Source organism: Colletotrichum destructivum, chromosome 1 (genome assembly GCF_034447905.1).
Source record: "Colletotrichum destructivum chromosome 1, complete sequence".
Taxonomy (NCBI): Eukaryota; Fungi; Ascomycota; class Sordariomycetes; order Glomerellales; family Glomerellaceae; genus Colletotrichum; species Colletotrichum destructivum.
The window spans coordinates 2,859,063-2,882,341 of record NC_085896.1 but is presented as its reverse complement, the minus strand read 5'-3'; the positions used below and the strand labels follow the sequence as shown (position 1 = coordinate 2,882,341).

Below are 23,279 nucleotides of genomic sequence, written 5' to 3'. Positions count from 1 at the left end.
CAAGGCTGGGAGAGCCGTTGCGAAGGGGACCGCCCGGATGGGTCGGAAGGAACGCATCGCGCGCCGCACGTATCAGCTGCCTCGATGCACCCATCTTGACGTTTAGGGCAAGGGTCAGGAAAGGACCTGGGGGATGATAGATCTGCCTCCCCCTGGCTGAGAAAAACGACGCCAAACTATACTACCATACTCTATCCCTCGGTGGCTGCACCACACCGGGCTACAGCGACCGAACTCCGACATGTCAATACCGACACCGACTACTTTCCTTATTTTGTCATTATTGCTGATATCCTGCGGGTTCCTGGGAGAAACCGGGCGTTAAAGCGTTGCTTTCTTATGTGTAAGGGTCTGCTTGTGTGAATCTGGAGGTGGAGAGATGGAGCAGGATGCTCCACATCACCAATGGTGCCGTTTTTGCGGCGTAGTTCGTCCACGTAGAGCGCGTGTGATTCAAGATTTCAATAGTAAAGTCGATTTACTTCTCATCCTGGCCCGCCTGTCTTCGGTAGAGCGTCTGACAAGGGCAGCGTCACTGGGTTTCTAGTTTGTTGTGGTTCGCCTAGCACCAACTCGGAGCGCTACTCTAACAGGTACCTCGTCCCGTCTCGCACTTCGTTTCAATCTGTACCAAAACAACCCATGGAAGACTGGCTACGTTACTAGACATTACATTCTAGTCTCCTTCGCTGCGGAGAGGATGCGCCAGATCATCCATTCTCAGTCAGTTCGCCATCGACGACCGACCTCCTATTCGCTCGGCGTCGCCATGTACCGGTTTATATATACATCTATGTTACAATCAAAAGGCGTGACAAGATGCAGGTATTGTCACAAAAAGTCCGTACCAGGTCGCTGGCAACCGTCGCCGCGCTCAGTTCCTTTTCTTCGTTTCGGCGGTGACGTACTGGCGGTCGTCGTTGCCCTCGACTTTCTTCTGGATGTCCTCCATCTCCTTCATATTGGACTCCCACGTCTCCTGAGACATCTTGGTCCTTTTGTTGAACCAGGCGAGGTCGGGCTCTCTGTAGCTGCCCCCGAGACGGTCCCAGAGCGTCGTGAACTGACCGTAGTTGTAACTGTGGTCCCCGAATCAACACATCGTCCCACCAGTCCATCGCAGAGGAGGAGCGGAGAGGCGAGGCTCGGAACTTACTTGAAGTACAGGTGGTGGGCGGTATGGCACGCGGAGCCGTTGATGATGGGGTTGTCGGTGATGTACTCGCCATCGTGGATGAGGATGGTCCAGAAGTTGATGAAGACAAACAGGGCCACGTAGGCCAGTTTGTTCAAGGGGAACAACATGGGATAGACGTGGTAGGGGACGGATTGGGCGAAGCCGTCCAGAGGGTGGAAGGCGTGGCTGGCATATGGCGAGGGCATGATCCACTTGTGGTGCGGTTTGTGGAGGTGCTTGTAGACGAGGGGGAGGTGCAGCCAGCGGTGAACCCAGTAGATGCACAGGTCGGTGAAGAGAATGAAGAGCGGGAACTGTGCCCAGTCGTACCAGCGCCCTGGACCATCCTCGGAGGCGTCGTAGAGCCTGGAGAAGCCGCGTACCTCGGCGACAAAGGTGAGGGCGGTGCAGACGGCCATAACGGGCATGGCCTTGTTGGCCTGCTTCATCTCGAGGCGGATCTGGTTATTGAGGAACTTGGGGTGGTTGAAGGTCTTTTTGTCAAAGATGAAGATGTACGAGAGGGTCGCGAAAACGAAGTAGTTGAGGACTCCAAATATCCTGGGCAGATGTGATGTTAGTGACTGGCTGACCGACTGGACGGCCAAACACACGCATACCAAGTAATGAGAAAGAGGGACATAGACTGGCGAAATATGTTATCTCTAGGCCAGGCGCTCATGTACGCCGCCTCGGAGGGCTCGAGGTATAGCGCGTGTGTTGAGGGCTTGTACTGCCATGTCGAGAGTGGTTGCGCCGTGGCATTGGCGGCCTGGTGGGTGAATTCGTATGGCGCAGCATGAGCGGGCAGGAGAGCGGCATAGAGCCTGTCGCCGACGAAGGTATCGACCACCTCCAGAACGACGTCCATCGCGGCTTGTACTAAGAACGGAAACAGGCCTCGAGAGTTGTCCGACGACCGAGAGGACGGGGGACAGAAAGACAGTGGAGAGAAAGAGAGATCGAAGTGGTGGTTGGAGGGAGCCGCGTAAAACAGTTTCGTGAGTCAATGCCGTCGCGCAAAGTCGCCGAGAATCGTGTCTTGCAAAGACAAGAAACAGCTCGTGGTATAATGCCACGTTGTCGAGGCTTTTCGACAAGAGGCTTAGATACCGAGCTGTGGCGGACCGCTGTGATGACGATCGAAGCAAGAATGCAAAAGAGAGAGTTGGGATCGCTGAAGTGAAGGCCGGACAGGCTTAAGCAACACAGAAATCCAAACCCTGGATCAGATCGATTTTTTATTTGATCTGTCCATGTCTGAAGCGAACAGCTCCAGCAGATAGTAGGGGTGGTATGTGCAGGCTCATCTTGTTTGTGCGTGGAGAGTCGTCCGAGGTTAATGTCGCGATGGGATGTTCGTCACCTGGGGAATCGCATGATTCAGCAGAATGAACTTCCTAGGCCCCTGTCCCCCTCTCTCTTTCGAAGTTGGACTCGTGTGGGCGGTCGGGACCCTGCTGGCGCGGTCGACCAATGTATCGGCAAGAAAAATCAAATGTAGTTGACTCGTATTCGGATTCAGCGAAAGTCGAAGACAAATATAACTGGAAGTTGTTTGGCTGGTGGTGGTCTGATCAGGGTCTGTACTTTGCCCGCGATCTGTTTGTGTCATCTCTCTTGCGAGCCACCCGCCGGAGCAATAACAGGCAGGCCAAAGCCAACGCCGCCGTCAATTGATCGATGGCAAACTCTCGACTTCAGCTGTGGTGGTTGTCTTGACGTCTCAATACAACACAAGGCTGTCGCTGGCGTTTCGAGGCCCTAATGAAGATATTTGTATCTGGGGTGATTCTGCATCTTCGGCCGCAACAGGGTCATCCAAACCGTTCCAGCTCCACCGGTCATGAGGAGCCAGACCGATTGGAGCTTGTCATTTCTGACCGACCGACCAGTGACTGCGGTCGGGCGCAGACAAATCCATGGACGACCTACATATGAAGACTTATGTTGCCAGACGTCAATGTGCTCTTTACCGCGGGGTCATGACCGCGTCCCTCTGGATTTGATGCAGTCGGAGCTTCGCGGGGATTTCGGCAGCAGGCAGCACCCCACAAGACGTTTAGCAGCTCCCTTCATGGTCACCCTTACCTGGCTTTTCGATCTAGGGACCCTTGTTGCGAGAAGAGCACTGGCACGCGGCATCTAGAACGCCTCCGATGGCGGCTGAAAGGAGCGTTTGCTGGCTGGTGGTGGGTTGCTGACTCGGCGAATGAACGATATGGAGGTTGTCCCTCATGGCCGTTACAACAATCGCGGATCAACCAAGGGGGCTTTAGGGATTTGTAGTTCGGCCAGGAGTACGAGGTTTGGCTCCCGACATGGCTGTGAAGAACCATAACGTCGGACGAAGTCAGCCAAAGCGCGCAATGCTTTCTGCGATCCAGGTTTTCCTCTCGGCTGCCTCGCAAACCAGGTTGTGGAGCTACCTAGGTATTACCGCTCAGGATGGACCAGCGATGCATGGTATCGCTATGATGGCTTCTCTAAGAATGGCCCCAAGAGCTGGCTTGCATCTGCGGGCAAGTCAACCAATCCCCTCCTGTCCACACCCTGCCTCACCTTTTCTTCACCGAGACATCTTACGTCAGCTGGAAACGGCCCAAAATAGCAAGTCACCTAACCCATCTCGCCTTTCCAAACCCCAACGCTAAGACACACCCCGAAACGGTGACTGAATATTGCCTGGCCCGAAGTTGCAGCCGTCGGCAACAGCGCTGTCTGTGTTCACCTTTCGCCGCAGTCACACTGAAGCTATGGTTCAGTCAATCGAAGGGATCTCCCGAATTTGGAATTTGGTGCAATTGGGCACTTGTTGCCGGCACACAAGGACTTGTTGCGCGTGCGTTTATGCCATACAGGAACCATGCAGCCAGGTCGAGATGGTGAGAGTCGGACTCCACGAGCTGCATCCTTTCCTGTGCAAATCGTTCTCACGTAGTGTGCCACTTGTTGCAGTGAGACGTCACCCCTTCGACAGCCAGATGGCAATTTCGGCGAACCGGGACACATCAGGACGGCTACTGCCAGCTTAAGCCTTGGTGCCATGAGATGCTGCGGTGGGTATGATTCCTCAACGGGGTGGCATGATATGACAGTCGAGGGCTCCCCCGAGAACGTATGTAAGTACGCTTGGCTGTGCTGGGCTGGGGGGTTCGCGTATTGTTCGCTTCTAGTCCTACCAATGCCGGAAGGGCAGGCTGTGCGCCAATCTATGACAGGCAGCAAAAAACAAAAACAAAAAGGTGTCAGCAAGCTTTAGAGAAAGAGTAAAAAAGAAAACATCGTCGAGAGATGATGTGGGTGCCGCGACAAGAGCAGCACCAGTACCCCACGCAAGAGCGGCGTATGTAAGAATGCCCGGTGAGTACAATGTAAATGTGTATGTATATGTGTGTGTGTGTGTGTGTGTGTGTGTGCTGGTTGGTTTGCTGTCCCCTGTTTTTGCGCTACACAACATGCCATTGCATGGTGCATGCATGCGACTACGGGAATGCCATTTCCTCATGTTGTTAGGCGGCGGGGATATGACACATGTTACTGCCGAGACCTAGAGGAAGAGAGTATGAGGTGGTTCGCAGAGTTTTCTGATGAATATTGTTTTCGTCTTTGTACCTCGTTGGTGCGATTGCACTACCAACGGGCATGGAACATTTCGACAGCTTCCATGCCCGAAGCGGGTGATGATCGGACGGTCGCATTGACCACTGCTGACTACCGACCACGGGCATAGACCTCAACACGCGACGAATGACAAGCTGGACGGGTCGCCGGATGGGTGACCGGAGAACGAAACTGCGTTTGGCAGTCTTTTCAACACCTTTCCAATCCCATCGTCCGTTGTCTACTCATTACGTGCGACAGGCAGAAAGTATATCCGTGAATGCCACTCAGCTGCTAGGACTTTGGTATTCTAGATGACGAACCGCCGTCAGGGGGGGGAGGGAAGCCTTGTATTTGGACAGTGTGTCGTATACTAGTGGTATGCAAGGCTTCATTTACTTTGGCTCACCGACGCCGATGTTCTGGCTCCTTAGCAGCCGCACTAAAAGTCTTTCGGAACAGATGCGTAGTAAGCAGTGTGTGTATAAGATACTCACGCGCTAACCAGGCTGACGCAGGAGATTCCTCCGGTCTCAAACTCTCTACGGATACTGTTTCCACCTTTTGCTCGGCGGATAACTACGACAGGACCAGACGATCCACCACGGACACAATCCCTCTCTCACGGGCACCACACCCAAGCGTACATACTCACCCCCCCCCAGTTAGTGACCCTGGACCTTGACCCCTTGCTTCTGAACGATAGCCCCTCTCCTCACTTCCTCACTCATATATGCTCTCCTACCCGCCTCTTTCATGCATATCCCTCACCCCTTCAGTTATCATCGTCGTTACTGTATAGGTAGAACACTACCTATCAGCAACAGCAGCCTGGAGGCCTACGGGTTGTAAACCGTCGCGTCTTTCACTTCTTCTAATGGAACATTCTCTGTCCGCGTCCTCTGCTACTACACCAACGCACACGCCCTTCTTCCCCCAGCATGTGTGTGACCCCGGCTTTTCTCAGCCCTCCCGCGATGCTTCTCTCCAAGTTTGACTGCCTTTTTCTGCAATACCCAAGCCTTGTGCCTGGAAGCTGCTTACGCCCTCCATCCTCTTCACACAAAGATGGTGCCGATGTCAGTGCTGAATTGGGCTTGTCTGCAGTGACCCCCTCCCTAGCACTACGCCTCTGCTCTGCATCCCGTCAATCTTATCTCTCGACCTTATGTGAGCACCGCCGTCGTCACTCAATTAACAACGTAGCGATATGCTGCTTTTACCAGGGTTGGGGCACCCGCCCACCGCGGCGTACGTGCGCAACTGCCCATGCAACACGTTTTCTACGTACGGCCTGAGGATTTTGGGGCCGTGGCACGCAGAGCCCTCTCAATGGTTCGCGAAGGCTTCACTTCCTTTCGTCGAGTGTGTGTCCGCCGCCGCGTAGGGCATGGGGCAATCGACGCAGGCCTTTGCCGAGTAGTTGCTCCTTTCCGATGCACGAACCCGAGACTTCTTCAATGACGAATCCGCAGTGCGACATTTCTGGAGGGTTTGAGAGGGGATGTGGTGCGGAAAGGGAGACAAATACATGGCGCCCGAAGAGCGTGCCGTGTCAGCCATTGCAAACCGACTCGCACCCCCAACCTCTCGATGTTGACTACACGGTAGGCTTCTGGAGAGAACTGACGTTGTGAGCTGGCCCTCGTGGATGATGTATCATCTAACCTCGTCCCATCTAGCATCTGGTGCTGGCTTCTGGCCAAAGTTTAGTCGCTGTAACTGTCGCAACCGATTGTGCGCGCGACGGCCTGTCGCTCCCAGGTCGCAGCGTCGAACCAGGGCGAGGTGGTGATCAGAAGCCCGACAACGTATCCCGAGGAAGAATGTCACATTGCGGCTAGACGCAGCACATAAGCACGCCTATTGTTGGTAGATGGATGGTCGCAAGCGACAGCAAGGGAAGAGAGAGGCAAACGACCGACTAAAACACTCCTTCAGCAGCCATATAAACAAACATTGGTGGTCACCGAGGTTTGCTGAAGCCTAAGGTACCTTGGTCCAGCACCAGACTAGGCTCAAGGGACGTGCTGCACCCCACTCTAGCACCACGCCCCCGCTCCGAAGGCTAGCGTTGGCACTAAGGGCCCCCTGCCTTGTCGAACCGATTCAGTCGCTGCCGCTTGGGGGCCCACGCATCCAATTGAAACTAAGGTACCTGGCTACCGCCCACACCCGCTGGGTGGAACACTCCCAGCAAGCGCCACATGGAAAGACCCATATTTCGAGCCAGCTCACCCCCAAAAAGTCGTGACGCACAGACCTTGCTTCTAGCTGGGTAGCGGCCTCCTTGTCGATACTTGACGACTACACAGCTGGCCACTGCGCTTTCGACCCCCGGCCCTCTGTTACGAGCCCGGACGATCTCGTACCTTTTCGTGTGGCCCAACGTATCCCTGCGCAGCAAGCTACTTGTCAAGCTTGGTGTTGCGCCTGGGTCCAGGGGGCGGCGGCGACGGCACAGAGCAGTTCACCTTTCTTTCGTGGGACCCGCTTTTACATCAAATCCCCAGGCGGCTCCCATGGGCCATCCGTCTCTCTCCTTCTTTTTTTGCCTGTGCACCTTGCAGTCTCCTCCGTTTCCACTCGCCAGCCTCTTCAAGCCGGGTCCTCTTCTTCCTCTCCTTGCCTAACCCGAACTTTTCTTCCCCTTCCTCTCTTCCCCCATCTCCGCCGTGACAACTTCGACACGCGCACGCACACAGCACACCACCATCATCATCAATCGATTCCCAAGCTGCTTCCATCTCATCATCACTTTCAACTCCCGACTACATTGGCATTGCGCATCCAGCTGCGCCTCTCTGCCTGGACGGCTCTGCCGCTGTCAACACACAAAGCCCCCTCTCAGCTAGCGGATCTTACTAAAGGCAGGTCGCGCCTTGTCTTCCTGCACCCACCGATTGAAGGGAGCCCCATCGCCGCGACGGCCAAATTTTCCGTGTCACGGCTACCACAACAGACTCAGCACATCGTCTTTTATCGTCGACGCTCGAACAAACATAAATTCCTCATCTCCCGACTCACTCGATCATCTAGCTTATATCGACTTACTCCCCCAGCCGCCCGGCGAACTGTAGACTTCCAGCTTTGAGCAGTCTATTCGACAGCAATCGTAACCATGTCCATGTATCCGCATCGCGCCATGGGCGCGGTGCCCCCCAACAATTCGGCCCGGCTCAATGAGCTCCTAGACCAGATCAGAACCGAGTTTGACACGCAGCTGCGCCAGACCGAGGGCTACGAACACCAGAGTAAGATGATTGCGCCTGGCACGTGTCATCGCTGTCGCTAACAACCTCTCTAGTCCAGTCTCAAGTTCAGGAGATGCAGCTGGTCAGAGAAAAAGTGTACGCGATGGAGCAGGCGCAGATGAATTTGAAGCAAAAGTATGCTTGCCGACGCAGTATCGTATTTAAGTAGACTTTGGAGACGCTAACAGCAAGTCTTAATCAGGTACGAGGAAGAGATTGCTATGCTCCGCCGCCAACTTGAGGGAGCTCGCGGGAACGCGCCTCCCAGCATCGGCGGACCTCCCCCCCACGCCGGACCGTCGCAACAGCCCCCTTCCATCACTCCCGGTACTGGACTCTTCAACGGCATCATGACGGGTGGTGGCCAGGCTCAGTTGGCCCCTCCCCCTCCTCCCCCTCCGCCCCAGGACCAGCAAATGGGCCCGCAGCATCAGATGGCACAGGGCCCTCCGGGTCTACCCGGCCCCCCCCCGCCGCCGCCTCAGTCGCAGCAGCCCTTCCCGCAATACCCCCAAGGTCCCGGTGGTCCCGTCTCTAACGGCCTTGGCTCTCAACCTCCTCAGACGACAGCGTCTCCCGGCCCCGGCAGGCGCGGAATCGGACGCCCCCCTGCGGCTGTTGGCCCAGCCACTCCCCAGATCAACACTCCGATTCCCTTTCCCGGCACCACTCAATCGCCTCAAGTTAGCCACCCGACCCCTGATCACGCGCGTATAGGCGGCCCCCACGCTCCTCCTGTGGGAAACGCTCTTGGCGATCTCGACCCTGATCGCTTGCCTCCCCATTCTAAGAAATCGGGTCACGACTGGTTCGTTATATTCAACCAGCATGTTCCTCGGATGCTTGACGTCGATCTGGTTCACACTCTTGCGCACGAGAGCGTTGTCTGCTGTGTGCGCTTCAGCCACGATGGCAAGTACGTGGCCACTGGTTGCAACCGATCCGCGCAGATTTACGACGTCCAGTCCGGCGAGAAGCTGTGCGTTCTCCAGGATGACACTGTCGACATCACGGGCGATCTTTACATCCGCAGCGTCTGCTTCAGCCCCGACGGCAAGTATCTTGCCACTGGTGCTGAGGACAAGTTGATTAGAGTAAGCCATGGGTTGAGGAACGTTGAGTGAGACATGACAAAGCTAACTATCTTTTCAGGTCTGGGATATCCAGTCTCGGCAAATTCGCAACACTTTCGCCGGCCATGAGCAAGATATCTACTCGCTCGACTTCGCCCGCGACGGTCGGACGATTGCTTCCGGAAGCGGCGACCGGACCGTCCGTCTCTGGGATATCGAGCAGGGCACCAACACCCTCACCTTAACCATTGAAGACGGTGTCACGACTGTCGCCATCTCACCTGATACCAAGTATGTGGCTGCCGGCTCTCTTGACAAGAGCGTCCGTGTTTGGGACATTCACCAGGGCTACCTCCTGGAGCGTCTGGAGGGCCCTGATGGCCACAAGGATAGTGTGTACAGTGTTGCCTTCTCTCCCAATGGTAGAGACCTGGTCAGTGGTAGTCTGGACAAGACTATCAAGATGTGGGAGCTTAGCACGCCTCGGGGCCTGCCCAACCCTGGACCTAAGGGCGGACGCTGCGTCAAGACCTTCGAAGGCCACAGAGTAAGTGATTTCCCGACAGAAGATTACATGGCAGGATACTGATGAGACTAGGATTTCGTTCTCTCCGTCGCTCTGACCCCCGATGCCGCCTGGGTCATGTCTGGTTCCAAGGACCGTGGTGTGCAATTCTGGGACCCTCGTACTGGCGCCACGCAGTTGATGCTTCAGGGACACAAGAACAGCGTAATCTCCGTTGCGCCCAGCCCGACGGGAGGCTACTTCGCCACCGGCTCAGGTGACATGCGGGCACGCATCTGGTCTTACCGAAGTGTCCAGTAGGAGGCTGAAATTGAGCTTCGTGAGTGGCAGATGTGTATACCAAATGGCGGTTTCGAGTAGGGAGTGGGAGCTCTGATACTGGGGGGGTTGTGGTCAAATTAGTTGTCCCTGTCTCTATGTCTTGGGATATCCTTAGTCGAAGAGACGGACAGGACGGATGGGGCGCACAGGCAGGGACATGTCGGAATCTCGTATCAAATAGCCATCGCTAATGAAAGTTTTTGTAACTTCTTTGCACCAAAACCATTGGGCAAATTTTGTTTTGTTTTTGCACTGTGGTAAGTTTACATGGGTACTCTATATCAGCGAGCTGAACAGATCGGAAAACTCGTCACCCTTTTTCGACTTTTTCTTGCCGGGTTTCTTCTCAGGCTTTTTCGACTTGACCAGCTTACTGCTGGGCTCAGATTCGCTATCGGACGCATTAAGCATGTTGCGCTTCTTTTTAGTCGCAGTTGATGCGACAGCCTCCCATTCGTCTTTCCTTGGGCGGCGAGCTGGGGGCTTAGCGGCCAGCTTCAACTGGTCTCGAGAGATGGCCACGCCGAGGTCCATCAGCTCCGGCGGTGTCTGGTCCTTAACTGTGACGGCGTCGTGGCTGGCTGATGAATTGGTCATGGGCATATCACCACCTCTCTCGGATTGTTGGGGGACCAAGGGAGCGACGGTTGAGTTTATACGGGCCAAGACGCCCAGCAAGACCAGGCCAAGGGCAGCATGTTGGTTATCTGCCGCCAACTGACTGAAATCTCTGAAGGGTGTTAGTTCACGAAACACGCGGACGAGATTCATATGGTGGTCCCCGGAGGCCAGCGTAGCGACTTACAGAAATGACGAGGGGATGATTATGTCGAGCAGCAGCCGTGCCCTCGCAGTGACATGCTCATCCAACGCATTTCCCCGACGGTTCCCATTGCCGATGACGGCGCTGGCGTTGGCCTTGCTGGCCGACTTCTTGGAGGGTGCCTTGAAGCTCTGGGCGTGCCGGTGACGCACGCGTGCCTCGAGGGCGTCGTGGAGTCGCCGAACGGAACGGCGAAGGAGGTCAAAGCGGGCCCACCAGCGGGCGACGCGGTGCTGATTCTTGTTGCGGTGGTTGAAGCCGTCGAATATCTGGAGGACGGGGACCAGGGCGGCAACGGTGGGCCGGTCGAGGTCTGCTGTGTCAACGGGGGCCATGGTGCCGCCGCCGCGGGCCGCGCGCCTTCCTATGCGCTCTGCGTAGGATAGGGTTTGAAGCGCGTTCGACAGGCGGGCCGCACACCGTTCAAGAGGGTTGTTGGTTGGTGAGGCTGTCAGCTTGTCGGGAAATGGGCGTGCCTGGCTGGCCCTGTGCCGTGTTCTTTTTTTTTTATATCTCTGAGTGGGCCGTGCTCCTTGTGTTTTCCTGATTCCTTAGGAATAGTAATTGTACTTTTTTTCTTTCTTTCTTTCCACCACTCTCACTCTGTGTCATTTGGCCTCCTTTGACTTTTGTTCGCGCGTTGCGCAGGGCGAATGAATATCGAAGTAGAATAGTTAGTCGGGACGTTGGGTTGAGTTCGGGTTGGTGCGATATTAGCTCGGCAACATTGTGACATTCTACAGAGTACAGTGCACAATTCGAGTTTAGTCCTGGCTCGTACACGGAGAAGAGTTGTCATGTCGCACTGGACGAATGGATGTTCGTTGCAAGGGACAGGCCGGCACGGCCGGTTTCCGCCACGGAACCATACTAAACAAAAAAACAAGCTCTGCGCTACCCATCACGCCAACCCGCCGACTCCCCCCAGCCAACTGCTCGAAAGCCCTTAAGGAGAAGTCGTAGTGTAAGAAACGGTGGTTTTGGGAAGGGGCACCGAAACAAAGAACGAACCGAGCCCGTCAAACGGGAGACCGGCTCGTGTTTGTAAAAAGGGTAATGGTCCTAGATGATCTTGGGTCATGGGGTTCGATTGCGACATTTCCCCTTCTGCAGAGACAGGCTCGACAGCATGTGAGCGTGAGGCTCGAGCATCTGGGGTAGAAAGGTAAAGGAGAGTTTGAGTTAATGGAGAATGGGTGGGTGGTGCTAGCTAGTAGCAGTAGGTCCAGGATCGAGTTGTCGACCTTTGCCGATAATCCCTCACCGCAGCAGAGCAGCTGATACCATGAGGCAGCTTTAGACGTTTGTGCTGGCTTGTTTCTCCCGAGTCGTGATAACTGGTTAGCATCTTATTGCATGAACATGTCTCGGCGGAGGGCACTGGATGGCACGTCATGTGGACTTTGGCTCCGTGCTGGCAACTATGCAAGTAGCGGTGAGTTACCAGGTGGTGGCAGTAGGCAGAGAGCGGGATTCCTGTGGTTATCTGTGTACGGCTACAGAGATCTCGCTGCCTATCTGAGGGAGGGACGTCTGAGAGATCAAGTCAAGTACAGACAACCCCGGTACATAGATATCTCGCGTCTTACGCACAGTTGGTAGGTACCTAAGGTAGTACAGATGTTGGTGGATGATGCCGAAAGACTTTGGTTGCTTTTGCCCGTCCCACTTCTGTGTCCCACGGCGTGTGCAATACGTAATGTCAATCCTGCTGCAAGACTGCGAGAGCACTCGGCGAGGAGGGGGTGGAGGGCGGAGCCGGGGTTAGACAGGTTCTGGCCGCTGCGAGGCCCTGCAAGCTGCGGATGTTGCAGGTCTGAGCCGGTGGCCCATTGTCCAACCACGAGCGCGGGCGCGATAAGCCGGCCAACTTTTGACGACGCAGGCGGCGTCATGAAAACCCAGCGTCTGATATGCGGCCGACTTGTTGTTCTCTTCAGCCTGCCGGCCGAAGTGGGCAGTGGGCAGTCGAATCCACCTTCGACTTGGACTATCTGTTTACCTACATGGCTAGCTACGTACAGAGCAATGTAATGTGTGTGATTCCATCCCGCATTTGGATCGGTCTTCGCAAAGTGTATGGGATCGGATGTGTGTCTCTCGCTGTGTATCTTGCTATGTGACGGCAGCCATGTCGCATGCAGGCAGATCTGCAGGTAGCGACGCATGATCATTTATACTTGTGCGATTTGGATTTCTATATGGGCCCGGTGCCGCCGATAGCAACAACCTTGGGCCTGAAGGGTTGAATGACTAGGAGGAAAACCACAAACGGCATAACCTCGTAATATTTTTTTCTCAAGATCCCCATCGGCCCTGCCTGGTCAACACGGCCAGGATGCACCCGTTCCTACCCTCCGAGTTCCATGTCTAGTCTGGCCTGCGAGAAAGCTGGAGAAGCGGTGGCTGGTCTGACTGTCCGGCTGGGGTAGTGGTGGTCTCCTGATTTTGCTGGCTGGGTTCCTTGGCTTTCGAGCATCTACGCCTTTTCCCTCTCTATTCCGGCTCTACGTCGTCGTTATCGGCGGCGGCGGCGGCGGCGGCTTCTTTCCACCCTTTTCTCCCACTTTCCCTCTTCCTCTGTCTCGTGGACAGCTCAAACCAATGAACCAACCAACAACCAAAAATACCAGTATCTGGAGTTTAACATCTAGCTCGCCTCTCTCCCTCTTCTCTCCTCATACTACGACGTAACCTGAACTGCTGTTATCTCTCTCGTTCCGCCCTCCATACCCACCCCGACGTGGAGCAAAACCAGGGAAAAAATAAGCAAGCCAGTTGGAACTTCGCCAGATAGTATCACCTGCGGCAGACAACCTGGGCTTCCGACAATCCACTGCACTAGCACCATCTCATCTCCTGCGACTTCCCCACTTGGACCGCCTCTGGTAGGGGTGCGAAAGGGCAGATTTGCGACCTATCTTTACACGGTCCGGCCGTTTTGGGCGCTGCACGTAGCGTGTGCCTCGTGCCGTGCTACAGATACCACGACCAGGTATATACACGACTGAACGCCCGCGCGCAAGAAAAAGCCAGTCGAGCGACCGCCTCAATATCTGCCTCTCCCCGTGCTCTACCTCTTTCTCCCCGTCTTCTTGTTTTCGAGGCTCTCTTCGCCTCTGTATTGTCGCTCTGGCCACTTCCAATTCCTCCCAGAGTAGGACTCTTATTGCGACAGCTCTGTATCAGTTTTCCCCATGGCCTCGAGAAACCCCTCCACATGGGACGAGTACGAACGGGGCGCATCCCCTCAGCGCTCCGTGAGCATCGACTCCAACGCCGTCGCTGAGGACCAGTCGCTCCTGGGAGAGGACGACGAGGGTGGCTACGGCGGCGGTTCTCATGGGCTTCGCCGCAGAAGGTTGGTCCTTGGACAAAAACTCTGCAACGCACTCGGCATCCCCAGTCGCTGTCGTCGTTGGTGCTGTTCTCCGATCCTCCTCCCCCCCTGCTAACCCACACATCTCCTTTAGGTCTTCAGTAACGCGACACCTCGCCGCCATTACAGACATTGGCGGCGTCAACAGTATTCGCTCCTTCACTCGAAGTTGGGCGCGTGCGGCGGGCTTTGCCGAGGTCTTGCCCCAACGACCATCCTTCGTCTTCGCGCCCGATCAGGTTCCCATTGCCTCGGGGTCGAACGAGGCGCTCGACTACTCCCGAAGCCATGTCGAGTCGGGCTCCCACCCGCGAACCTCGCTGCTCAGACAGCACCTCGAGGCCACACCCGAGACAGGGCCGAGCACCTCACACCAGAATGGCTCTTCCGCTTCACTTGTGGATGACGGCTTGGTCCAGAACGACTTCCGCGACAGAGAGCGCAAGGCGGTCGAGGCGGAAATGTCGGGCGCTGTCTATAGCGGCTCGAGCTTCGGTAGCGGTCGCCGTCCCTCGCAGTCCATCTTCGCAGTCCCGCCCCATTTGGCGACTCCGCCGCTGGTTGGCAGCTACAGCTCGTACAGAACGTATGGCACCATAGAGGATGTTGACTCGCCGTCAATGGCCCAGGCCGGCGAGCTGTGGCGTCAGCAACAAGAGGCAGGGGGCAACGTACCCGACGGAGAGAACATGCCCATTCTCGTGAAGGAGGTTGAGCAGGACGGAAAGATCATCTTGACTGTGGAAGGGCAGTCCACGCTTCCTCAAACCATCTTCAATTCGATCAAGTCAGTGGTCATCCCGCCTCCCCTGCACACAGCTGAAGGTAAATTGCTGATCAATAGCGCAGCGTTCTGATCGGCGTCGGTCTCTTGAGTTTACCCATGGGTATCAAGTATGCCGGGTGGATTTGCGGCATGACCATCCTGGCCGGTTCCGCGGCCGTAACGGCCTACACGGCGAAGCTTCTGGCCAAATGCATGGATCTTGACGCCAGCTTGATTACCTTCTCTGATCTGGCCTACATTTCGTACGGACGCAACGCGCGCATTGCCACCAGCATTCTCTTCACTCTCGAGCTATTGGCTGCCTGTGTCGCCCTCATCGTTCTCTTCGCCGATTCTCTGACCCTCCTTTTCCCGGGTTTCTTGAGCGTAAACACCTGGAAGCTGATATGCTCCGTCATCATGATCCCTCTCAACTTCCTCCCCCTCCGGTTGTTGAGTTTTACCAGCGTCATTGGCATTGTGTGCTGTTTCAGCAGTAAGTACAGTCGCATGACTGTGTTGGGATCTGGGCTAATGTATTGGGTAGTTGTGGCGATTTTGGTGATTGATGGACTCATCAAACCGACAACACCTGGCTCGCTCATCGAGCCAGCCACGACGTATCTGTTCCCGGCGAACTGGGGCACATTGCCGTTGAGTTTCGGCCTGCTCATGAGCCCCTGGGGTGGCCACAGCGTATTCCCCAACGTGAGTACTCATCCACCGACGGCGATCGAGTGCTGTAGACTGACGACTCGCGTAGATCTACAGAGATATGCGCCATCCTCACAAGTACCCTCGGGCCGTAAAGACGGTCTTCACGTCCGTGGTGAGTTGGCACGCCGTTCCGTTCCGTTCCGTCTCCCCGGCATCGGACCAAATACTGACCACGATGCAGTACCTCCTCGACGCCTTCACGGCCGTTGTGGGTCTCCTCATGTATGGTGACAACGTCATGGATGAGATCACAGCCAACATCCTCCAGACGAGCGGGTACCCACGTGCGCTCAACTTCTTGTTGTGCGTTTTTATTGCCATCATTCCTCTGACCAAGATCCCGCTCAACGCCAGACCGATCGTTGCGACTCTGGAGGTGTTGACTGGCATCCACCAGCAGGCTGTTGCCGACAGCTCAGCCATGGTCGGCCGCTCCGCCACCTTCAGAGGCATCATGAAGGTAGCCATCAGAGTCGTGACCGTCTTGGTATTCCTCGTCATCTCCATTTTGTTCCCAGCCTTCGACAGCATCATGGCGTTTATGGGCAGTGCCTTGTGCTTCACCATTTGCGTGCTGTAAGTCGAACACCCCCCCCTCTGACAACGTCAACACTCGAGTGACGCCTCAGCTGACCCTCATTCCAGTTTGCCTCTTGCGTTTTACGTAAAGCTATTCAGCAAGGAGATCACTCCGCAGGAAAAGCTCCTTTGCTACGTCCTGATGACCATTTCAACGATCCTGTCCGTGGTGGGTACGGTCTGGGCTTTCCTGCCCAAGAGTCTAATCGGCGCAGAATGAGAGGCGTTGATGGCATTGGGATGCTTGTGTGCGTCGTGGCCGTGATTGGCGTCTTGAATATTCGCTCTACCGGAACATTGCTTGGCGCTGGTGGCACCTGGTTATAATGCCTGCATGATGTAATGGGTTGCTTTGTGCATGTTTGCCGCTATATCCCCAGCATTTCTTGTTTATTTCTCTAGCCGAATCGTGTCTGCGGGGCCCTCTGTCTCTCAATGGCTCTGTATAGATGCTTAACCGTGCTGTTTAAATAACATCTTATCTTGCTGCCTTTGACGACAGCTTGATTTACAAGACCTGCACCCTCTTCTCTTTCTTCCCAGTCCTAATGATGGCACCGTGGTCGGTTGACGTCCTGTCCCGGCTTGGCCTATGCTCCCCTGGTTAATGCCCCAGGCGAACCAACGGCAGGTCGTGGGAGGCCTGGTAGATAAACACGCAAAGGGTCACACGGCTTGTCGTCATGGTTCGACTTTGAGGCCTGACCCACGCAAAGTGCTCTTGATAGGTACCGAGCACTGGCTGACGAGACCGAATGGCCGAGAACCCGGACGGACACTGACAGGTCTATCAAACACGACATGTCGGCCTGGCTTGGCTTTGCTCCGTCCCCTTGCACCAGAGTAACTCGGCCTTGACTCTGAAGTGTCTGTTTCGTTCACTAGATCCGGGCATCTAACCCCGTCCTGTGTTTGGTAGGTGTCCAGGAGCAGATGGGTAATGGCGACAGCGAAGTGAAGGCACCTACCTACCTATCTACTTGCCTATCCATTTCATGAATTCCGCTAGCCAGAAGGGAGGAAATCCCCGCCTCCGTCGCCGGAAAGAGAGATCCAAACAGATGGATTACGGAACTACTCCCTTGCTCGGTTGTACCACCGAGCCTCCACTGCGTTCCTCCCAGTCTCCCCGGATGGGAATGGGAGGACCAAGAGGACCTTACAGGATGTGAAGCAGAACCCATTAGTCCTCCCCCCCCCCCCCCGAGCAGTGGGTACGGGGTGCTGTCCGTTCTGTCGGCAGTACCGAGGTTGCAATCTATCATCTATGCAGTTATCTGCCGCTGCTGTGCAGTATGGGGTTTTTGGCGGTCGCGCGAGTCAAGTCCAGTGAGGGGTAATTGACGTAGCATCACTGTCAAGGAGGAGAAGGAGGAGGCTGGACAAAGCCGGATCATACTTCTAAGATGACCGATCAACTGATAGCTGCCAAGGAAAAAAGGTGTCACAAATGCAGGTGGAAATATGAGATGAGTGGGTAACTTCTGGTATTGTTCATTAATCTGGAGATATCTAATACACAGAAAGCGAGTTGAGTTCTTTCATCCAAACAGGTGGCATGTCTTGCCCAAATGGCGCCTCAGGCTATCCCGGTCGTAAACAATCATGTCACGACCAGCAACCAGGAGGAAAACCGGCGATGTCCCGTTGACGAGAACCCAACCACAAGAGGTGACCGACTAGGAATGTGCTTCCTGCCAGCCGCCAACCCACTCCACATCTGCGAGATCATTGCGCTTCTCCCTGCGCCAGTAATTCCAATCTCTGCCCTTGTTCCAGGGGCAATCCTTGACCTTTTCCTTAGGTGATTTGTTGTGAGTGTTGTGAGTGATGTGATGTCCAGTGTGGTCCGAAACTCCCGCTGCATAAGAATTGTAGCTCAGTCCGATTGTTCTTTGTCGAGGAAACTCGGGTGACATTTGCGAGTATAACGAGCCTGTGAGCCCGCGACGACGCTGACCCAAGGCAGACCACTTGTCGAGATTGTCCCGCTTAGGGGGTGATTGAGGAGTGGTCAACATTGGCTTCGACTTTGGTGGAGACGATTGTTGAAAGAAGAATCCGTCAGCAGCGTGGTCGCTGTCAATATCGTTGTGAATCAACTTGTGGCTGTCGTGATGAGAACGCTGAGGGGTAGTCGCAATGGGAGTAGCGTCCACCGTGTCGCAGTCGTCCTGATCATCCAGCTTGCTGTCGTGACTCCAGGTCCTCGAGTTGAGGTCCTTAAGAGACTGCATTTGCCTCTCGCGCTCCGCCTCCGCCTCTTCCTCCTCCTCGTCCTCGTCCCACATGTCACTCCAGCTCTTGGAGACGACATCCTTACGGCCAAAGACCAAGGACATGGAAGACAAGTTGCTTCGAGGCTTGGTCATGTTGATGGGGAGGGACCCAGCCATGGGCGAGACCTTGGGGATGGGACGAGGCGCCGCCTTCATGGGTCGACCGATGTGGAGCGACTTCATCGACACACCAAGGCTAGAGTTGAGCGTAGAAGAGATGGACGGCGTCTGGGCAGAGCTGAACCAGTCTGAAGTCTCGCCTGACTTGGAAAACAAGTCCTCAGTGTAGCTCTCGTCGTCGGCGATGGCGCTAAGCTGGCGAATGGGCTTGGGGGGCGTGGTGTGCAGGGCCTTGGCCCAAGGGAATGCACCCTGGTCGACCTGGGGGCTCTGGATTGAGGGCGTGCGAAGAGGCTCACGGTTGGCGCTGGCCATGATGTGACGCTCGGCGCAGCAGAAGTCATCGTCGTCTTCCTCGGTGGTGGTGAAGCTAACGACACGCTGTAGGGCAGCTCGGGCACCAACAAGAGACCTCTTCTTAGGGTCCAAGCTCATGCACTGGGCAATCACCTCATACGTGTCCTGCGACATGGAAGGGAAGACGTCGAAGAGCGACTGCTTGTCCCTCGAGAAGTCCAAGAAGAGAGGGTCCGCCTCGGTTGGGGTGGTGAACGGGTTTCGGGAGAAGAGAATGTTGAGTAGGCAGATGCCGATGGCCCAGATATCCGCTTGGGCAGGGGAGTAACCGGCACCGGCAGAGTCGTACTGCTCCGGGGACATGTAGCGGTCGCTGCCGACGGTGTTCTCCAAGGTCCAGTTCTCAGTCGTCGCCAGTCCAAAGTCACCGAGCTTCATATCACCAGACTTTGTGAGGAAAATGTTCTCCGGCTTGATATCTCGGTGAAAGACGCCCTTGGAGTGGATGTAGTCGACAGCATCCACGAGCTGCAACATGAACTGTCGAACATGTTCGGTCTCGAGGGGTCCCTGACCATTGCGAATGGCCTCGTACAGGTCACCTTGAGGGCAAAACTCAAGGACAAGGTAGAGGTGAGATTCGGTCTCGAAGGTGTTGAGGAGGTTGACGATGTTGGGGTGCGATCCAAGGTGGCGGTGGAGAACAAGTTCCTCCGACTTTTCATCGATGGCGAAGTCGAAACCGATGTCATCAGCGGCTTCCTTCTTAGTCAAGCACTTGATGGCGACAGTGTCATCGGTTTTGATGTCCTTGGCCATGAAGACCATGCCGAATGAGCCATGGTTGAGAGGAGAGATGGTCTTATACCGACCATCGAGCAAGACGCCATTCTGGAAGTTGTCTCTCAAGCATGCCATGTCGAAGCTAGGGGAACGAAGCGTTGGACGAAGGGTATCGAACGGAGAAACAACGTGGAAACGAAAACGATACAACAATGAGCCTAGGTGCTCTTCGGGTGTTGATGATTCGTTGCTGGAGAGGGGTTGTCGAAGTGAAAAAGAAGCGTGTGAAAGTGGCGATGGTTTCGTTCGTAACAGGGTTTTGTGATGGTTCGAGGGAAGAGACGGCGAGTAGGTTGTTGCCAAGAATATACAGGGTTGGAAAGAATAAATCTAACAGGAAACAAGACGGTATCTAACTCCTATTCGTTCACGTATCAGAGGCTCATCGAGGGTATTTTTTTGCTATTGTTGAACATATGAAAGCGAAGGTCTGTTGTTGATGGTTTGTTGTTTGGTCGTAATCGGGTTATTTGGACGTTGGGGTCCGGAAGAAAAAGACAAAGTATCGTTATGAGGACATTGAAAAAGAAAAGGCTCGATGGTAAAAAGTAGAGAGTGGTGGTGCCCGAAGGTCGAAGAAAAGGCAGTGCGAGATCAACCTATAGGCGTTGATGTGCAAAAGAAATGAAGATGTCGAATCCTGACTAGAGGATTCGGCGAGTTTGAGAGTCGGCGAAGCGTAGCGGCTGTTGATTGTCGGATTGCTGACTCTGAATGGCACTGAGGCCTGGTTGACGTGGTTGTCGATGGCCGAAGATGGTGGTCGTCGAAGTGTGATTGCAACGGCTTGCAAGCAAGCAGACTACCGGGGTCGGCGGAAAAGCAGTGGCTACAGCAGCATTCGAGCGTCGACGAGGGCACGGAGAACGAATCGGTTGACGAGAGTCGTTCGAGTCGTGAGGAAAAAAGGGCAAAGGGTGCAGCTCTTATTTGGATACGAGGGTGGAGTGTCGTTGCTTCGGGAGCACGAGGCCTTGAGGAATGACAAAGGCGGGGGGCAAGTGAGTCAAAGGACACGGATGTGAGTCGATGTTCGATGACAGCAAATGCCGAGGCTGGTGGAGTCGGAACTGGATCGAAGTCCAAGAGGCCTCTCTTCTCTATTGTCTCCCGTCGATGGATTGACTGGCTCAAGTCTTGTCAACTCTTCGGCGGAGGTGGTCGAATTGCGTGATTGCTTGCAGAATAACTCGCGGGCGAGAAGCGTTGGATTGACGATGCGAGTATCGGTTGGTTGACGATGGTAGGAGAGAAAGGAGGGAAGGGGGGGGGGAGGGAGAGATGAGGGAGAGGATATGTAGATGGCAAGGGAAGGGGGGATGAGGCGGGATGAGAGGATGGTGGCTAGCAAGCAAGGAGAGCAAGAGAGGCCGTTGACGACGATGAGGATCAGGTGCGGTAGAGTAGGGAAGACGAAAGAAGGAAGGGCGAGGATGATGAGGGGGGAGTATTAGAGTAAAGTAGGTAAATGCAGGATGTAGGCAGGCAGAGTACGGTAGGTTGGACGAAGGAGAAGGGTGGGTAGGCTGGTGCAGGGAAGACAAGGTGACAGAAAGAGAGGTGTGAGTGCGAGAGTACGAGAGAGGATGATGCGAGTGTGTGAGCTTGTGTGTGTGGTGCGTGTGAGTAACGGATGGACAGCGAAAGAAGAGGATGGAGGTCAATGGACGAGGATGGATTGGCGTGGACGAGATGGGATGGAATGGGGAAAGCAGTGAGCGAGCGAACGGAGCGAGAAGACGGGAGCGAGATAGGTATACTGGGGGGTGGGAGGCCAGCGCGAGTACGTATCCGTACTTGACACACACTCTCTCTCTTCGCACGCTATAGGAGAGGTGTGTCAGTGAGAGGTACTTACCAACTTGATCATGTACACCTACCCGGCCCGGGGCTCGGTGTACGTGCTGTGAGGGTATGCTGCTGTCTGCCGCAGGGTACAAAGTGCGGCGGTACGGAAGATACGGTACCCACTGGGGAAGCCAGACGGTGGAAGACGACGGGACAGTGACAGCCAAGCGGGAAGCGGGAAGGGGACCGAGAGGCGGTGGGCAAGAAAGGATACGTACTCTGATGGAGCATGGCGCGCTACGTGGAATGATGGCGGAGTGGTGTGGGACGACCTGGACGCACGCTTGGCAAACTTGCAGCAGCATCCCAGGCAGGATTGTGTCCCTCCCCCAATGAGTCCAATCCCTACGATGTAGCTCTGTACAGGGTGGTTGTCTGTACTTGTATTTCCTGCACGGCGGAATGGGCTTTCTTTCTGGCTGGGCCGGCAACGAAACGCGATGCAATGCAATAACAACCCAGCCATACCTATGACCTTGTGCATGAATTGTAGTATGTTGACAAAAACCAGATCGACAGACTGGCAGGCCGACACTCGCTCTGTTGTCACTCATGGACGATTCCCCAAACCTCAAGCATGGGCAGCGAGTTGACAGGGTACAGATACACTACAGGTAGAGGGAAAGGCTGATGAAGGACAGAGTCAGCCCAGATACCCCGCCTCTTGTCTCTCAATGGCCTGTTGTGTGTTTCTTGCTCGTCTCTGCCGTTTGGTCCCGTCAACTTCACGGCCGCTTATGCACAGGACTCGACCACACGCTACCGTATCAAGCACAGCGGCAATGCAGACGGAACCCGAAGTTGTGCACTGTGATGTTGTGCCGTCAGAGGTGACATAACGGAAGGCTCAGCCCAGAGTTGGCTGACGCATTGACGGGCATTGACACACTCCGTTTGTACCTTCACCCCAACGATTCCTCGCAGAGATACCTCGCGTTGTCTATTGGCGCTCAGTACAGAGTAATGAGCCTTGGTAAGCCTAGCGGGAGACACGCTGCTTCCTCTCTCCCCGCCTGCACCAAGGCACTCGGGGACCTGTCGAGAGCGGGCCCCGATAGAACCCACCCTGGATTGTCGACGGGTTCCCGGCATCGCCCAAGCAGCTCCGTTCCCCGTCATAGTAGCAATTAATCATCTCTCTCCTGGGCCCCGTGCTTTGCTAGGAGCTGCCAGCGAGGAAACAAGAGTCATACCTCGACATCCATACATATCCGCACTCTGTTGAGGTACCTCGGTGCCCACTCCGGCAATTCGGTGTAATGAGTGACTCGAATTGCTTGCCATCGCCGGAACGGATGATTGTCATCAAGGACGGAGCACAACATCAGCCCGTCGCCCGTGTCTTCCTTCCATTGACTTCGATGGAGCGACAACTAAGAAGGTTCCTGGGCGACCGATGTTAGGTATCGTTTTGTCCTCGGCAGCAAGACTGAAAGAAGAATGCGTGGCTAGTCGCCATGTATCTGTACGGAGGATGGATCGGCGCGTGCAAGTAAACATGGGGTCGCGGAGCCGACAACTATGTCCATCAACAAAACATCAACACAACGGGCGCTGCAACAATAACAAGTCGGCAAGAACGTTGGTTGCCCGCTAAGTGAGACGGGGTGCCTCCAGCCCAATTAAACTCGCGTGACACTGTAGCTATGACGAATGTCGATAGTGAGGTACGCC

The 23,279-nt window shown here is 55.2% G+C and overlaps 6 protein-coding genes across 6 annotated transcripts; 3 read left to right on the top strand and 3 right to left on the bottom strand.

Annotated features, from left to right (window-relative positions):
* Position 1: 1 nt before the first annotated feature.
* CDEST_00872 (Putative fatty acid hydroxylase) lies at positions 2-2,366 on the bottom strand. Its single transcript, XM_062917031.1, has 3 exons — positions 1,798-2,366; positions 1,157-1,738; positions 2-1,079 (listed from the first exon to the last, which is right to left on the bottom strand). Exons 1-3 carry the CDS (start codon positions 2,046-2,048, stop codon positions 875-877), a joined length of 1,038 nt encoding a protein of 345 aa, XP_062773082.1. The 5' UTR covers positions 2,049-2,366; the 3' UTR covers positions 2-874.
* A 400-nt stretch (positions 2,367-2,766) lies between these two features.
* CDEST_00871 (uncharacterized protein) lies at positions 2,767-3,165 on the top strand. The gene has a single exon (XM_062917030.1). It carries the CDS (start codon positions 2,945-2,947, stop codon positions 3,116-3,118), a length of 174 nt encoding a protein of 57 aa, XP_062773081.1. The 5' UTR covers positions 2,767-2,944; the 3' UTR covers positions 3,119-3,165.
* Positions 3,166-7,353: 4,188 nt separating this feature from the next.
* On the top strand, positions 7,354-10,164 carry CDEST_00870 (Putative transcriptional repressor Tup1, WD40/YVTN repeat-like-containing domain superfamily). The gene is made up of 5 exons (XM_062917029.1): positions 7,354-8,034; positions 8,088-8,169; positions 8,237-9,128; positions 9,187-9,654; positions 9,706-10,164. The coding sequence occupies exons 1-5, from the start codon at positions 7,902-7,904 to the stop codon at positions 9,931-9,933; spliced, it is 1,803 nt and encodes a 600-aa protein (XP_062773080.1). The 5' UTR covers positions 7,354-7,901; the 3' UTR covers positions 9,934-10,164.
* Position 10,165: 1 nt separating this feature from the next.
* Positions 10,166-11,928, bottom strand: CDEST_00869 (Putative ribonuclease MRP protein subunit RMP1). The gene is made up of 2 exons (XM_062917028.1): positions 10,760-11,928; positions 10,166-10,684 (listed from the first exon to the last, which is right to left on the bottom strand). The coding sequence occupies exons 1-2, from the start codon at positions 11,110-11,112 to the stop codon at positions 10,231-10,233; spliced, it is 807 nt and encodes a 268-aa protein (XP_062773079.1). The 5' UTR covers positions 11,113-11,928; the 3' UTR covers positions 10,166-10,230.
* A 743-nt stretch (positions 11,929-12,671) lies between these two features.
* CDEST_00868 (Putative amino acid transporter, transmembrane domain-containing protein) lies at positions 12,672-17,215 on the top strand. The gene is made up of 7 exons (XM_062917027.1): positions 12,672-14,138; positions 14,251-14,943; positions 15,006-15,418; positions 15,470-15,630; positions 15,686-15,751; positions 15,821-16,215; positions 16,285-17,215. Exons 1-7 carry the CDS (start codon positions 13,975-13,977, stop codon positions 16,436-16,438), a joined length of 2,046 nt encoding a protein of 681 aa, XP_062773078.1. The 5' UTR covers positions 12,672-13,974; the 3' UTR covers positions 16,439-17,215.
* Positions 17,216-17,688: 473 nt separating this feature from the next.
* On the bottom strand, positions 17,689-21,387 carry CDEST_00867 (Putative serine/threonine-protein kinase Atg1). The gene has a single exon (XM_062917026.1). The coding sequence runs from the start codon at positions 19,830-19,832 to the stop codon at positions 17,898-17,900; it is 1,935 nt and encodes a 644-aa protein (XP_062773077.1). The 5' UTR covers positions 19,833-21,387; the 3' UTR covers positions 17,689-17,897.
* Positions 21,388-23,279: the final 1,892 nt, after the last annotated feature.

What these genes read in the sequence shown, in the direction of transcription:
- CDEST_00869 (XM_062917028.1), bottom strand. Translation starts at nt 11,112, where the DNA reads ATGGCCCCCGTTGACACAGCAGACCTCGACCGGCCCACCGTTGCCGCC. An exon ending in ATCATCCCCTCGTCATTTCT is followed by an intron (nt 10,685 to 10,759) that starts GTAAGTCGCTAC and finishes AACACCCTTCAG; the next exon opens with AGATTTCAGTCAGTTGGCGG.
- CDEST_00867 (XM_062917026.1), bottom strand. Translation starts at nt 19,832, where the DNA reads ATGGCATGCTTGAGAGACAACTTCCAGAATGGCGTCTTGCTCGATGGT.
- CDEST_00871 (XM_062917030.1), top strand. Translation starts at nt 2,945, where the DNA reads ATGAAGATATTTGTATCTGGGGTGATTCTGCATCTTCGGCCGCAACAG.
- CDEST_00870 (XM_062917029.1), top strand. Translation starts at nt 7,902, where the DNA reads ATGTCCATGTATCCGCATCGCGCCATGGGCGCGGTGCCCCCCAACAAT. An exon ending in CTGAGGACAAGTTGATTAGA is followed by an intron (nt 9,129 to 9,186) that starts GTAAGCCATGGG and finishes CTATCTTTTCAG; the next exon opens with GTCTGGGATATCCAGTCTCG. An exon ending in AGACCTTCGAAGGCCACAGA is followed by an intron (nt 9,655 to 9,705) that starts GTAAGTGATTTC and finishes TGATGAGACTAG; the next exon opens with GATTTCGTTCTCTCCGTCGC.
- CDEST_00872 (XM_062917031.1), bottom strand. Translation starts at nt 2,048, where the DNA reads ATGGACGTCGTTCTGGAGGTGGTCGATACCTTCGTCGGCGACAGGCTC. An exon ending in TCCCTCTTTCTCATTACTTG is followed by an intron (nt 1,739 to 1,797) that starts GTATGCGTGTGT and finishes ACATCTGCCCAG; the next exon opens with GATATTTGGAGTCCTCAACT. An exon ending in GCCCACCACCTGTACTTCAA is followed by an intron (nt 1,080 to 1,156) that starts GTAAGTTCCGAG and finishes CGGGGACCACAG; the next exon opens with TTACAACTACGGTCAGTTCA.
- CDEST_00868 (XM_062917027.1), top strand. Translation starts at nt 13,975, where the DNA reads ATGGCCTCGAGAAACCCCTCCACATGGGACGAGTACGAACGGGGCGCA. An exon ending in CATGGGCTTCGCCGCAGAAG is followed by an intron (nt 14,139 to 14,250) that starts GTTGGTCCTTGG and finishes CATCTCCTTTAG; the next exon opens with GTCTTCAGTAACGCGACACC. An exon ending in GCCACAGCGTATTCCCCAAC is followed by an intron (nt 15,631 to 15,685) that starts GTGAGTACTCAT and finishes CGACTCGCGTAG; the next exon opens with ATCTACAGAGATATGCGCCA.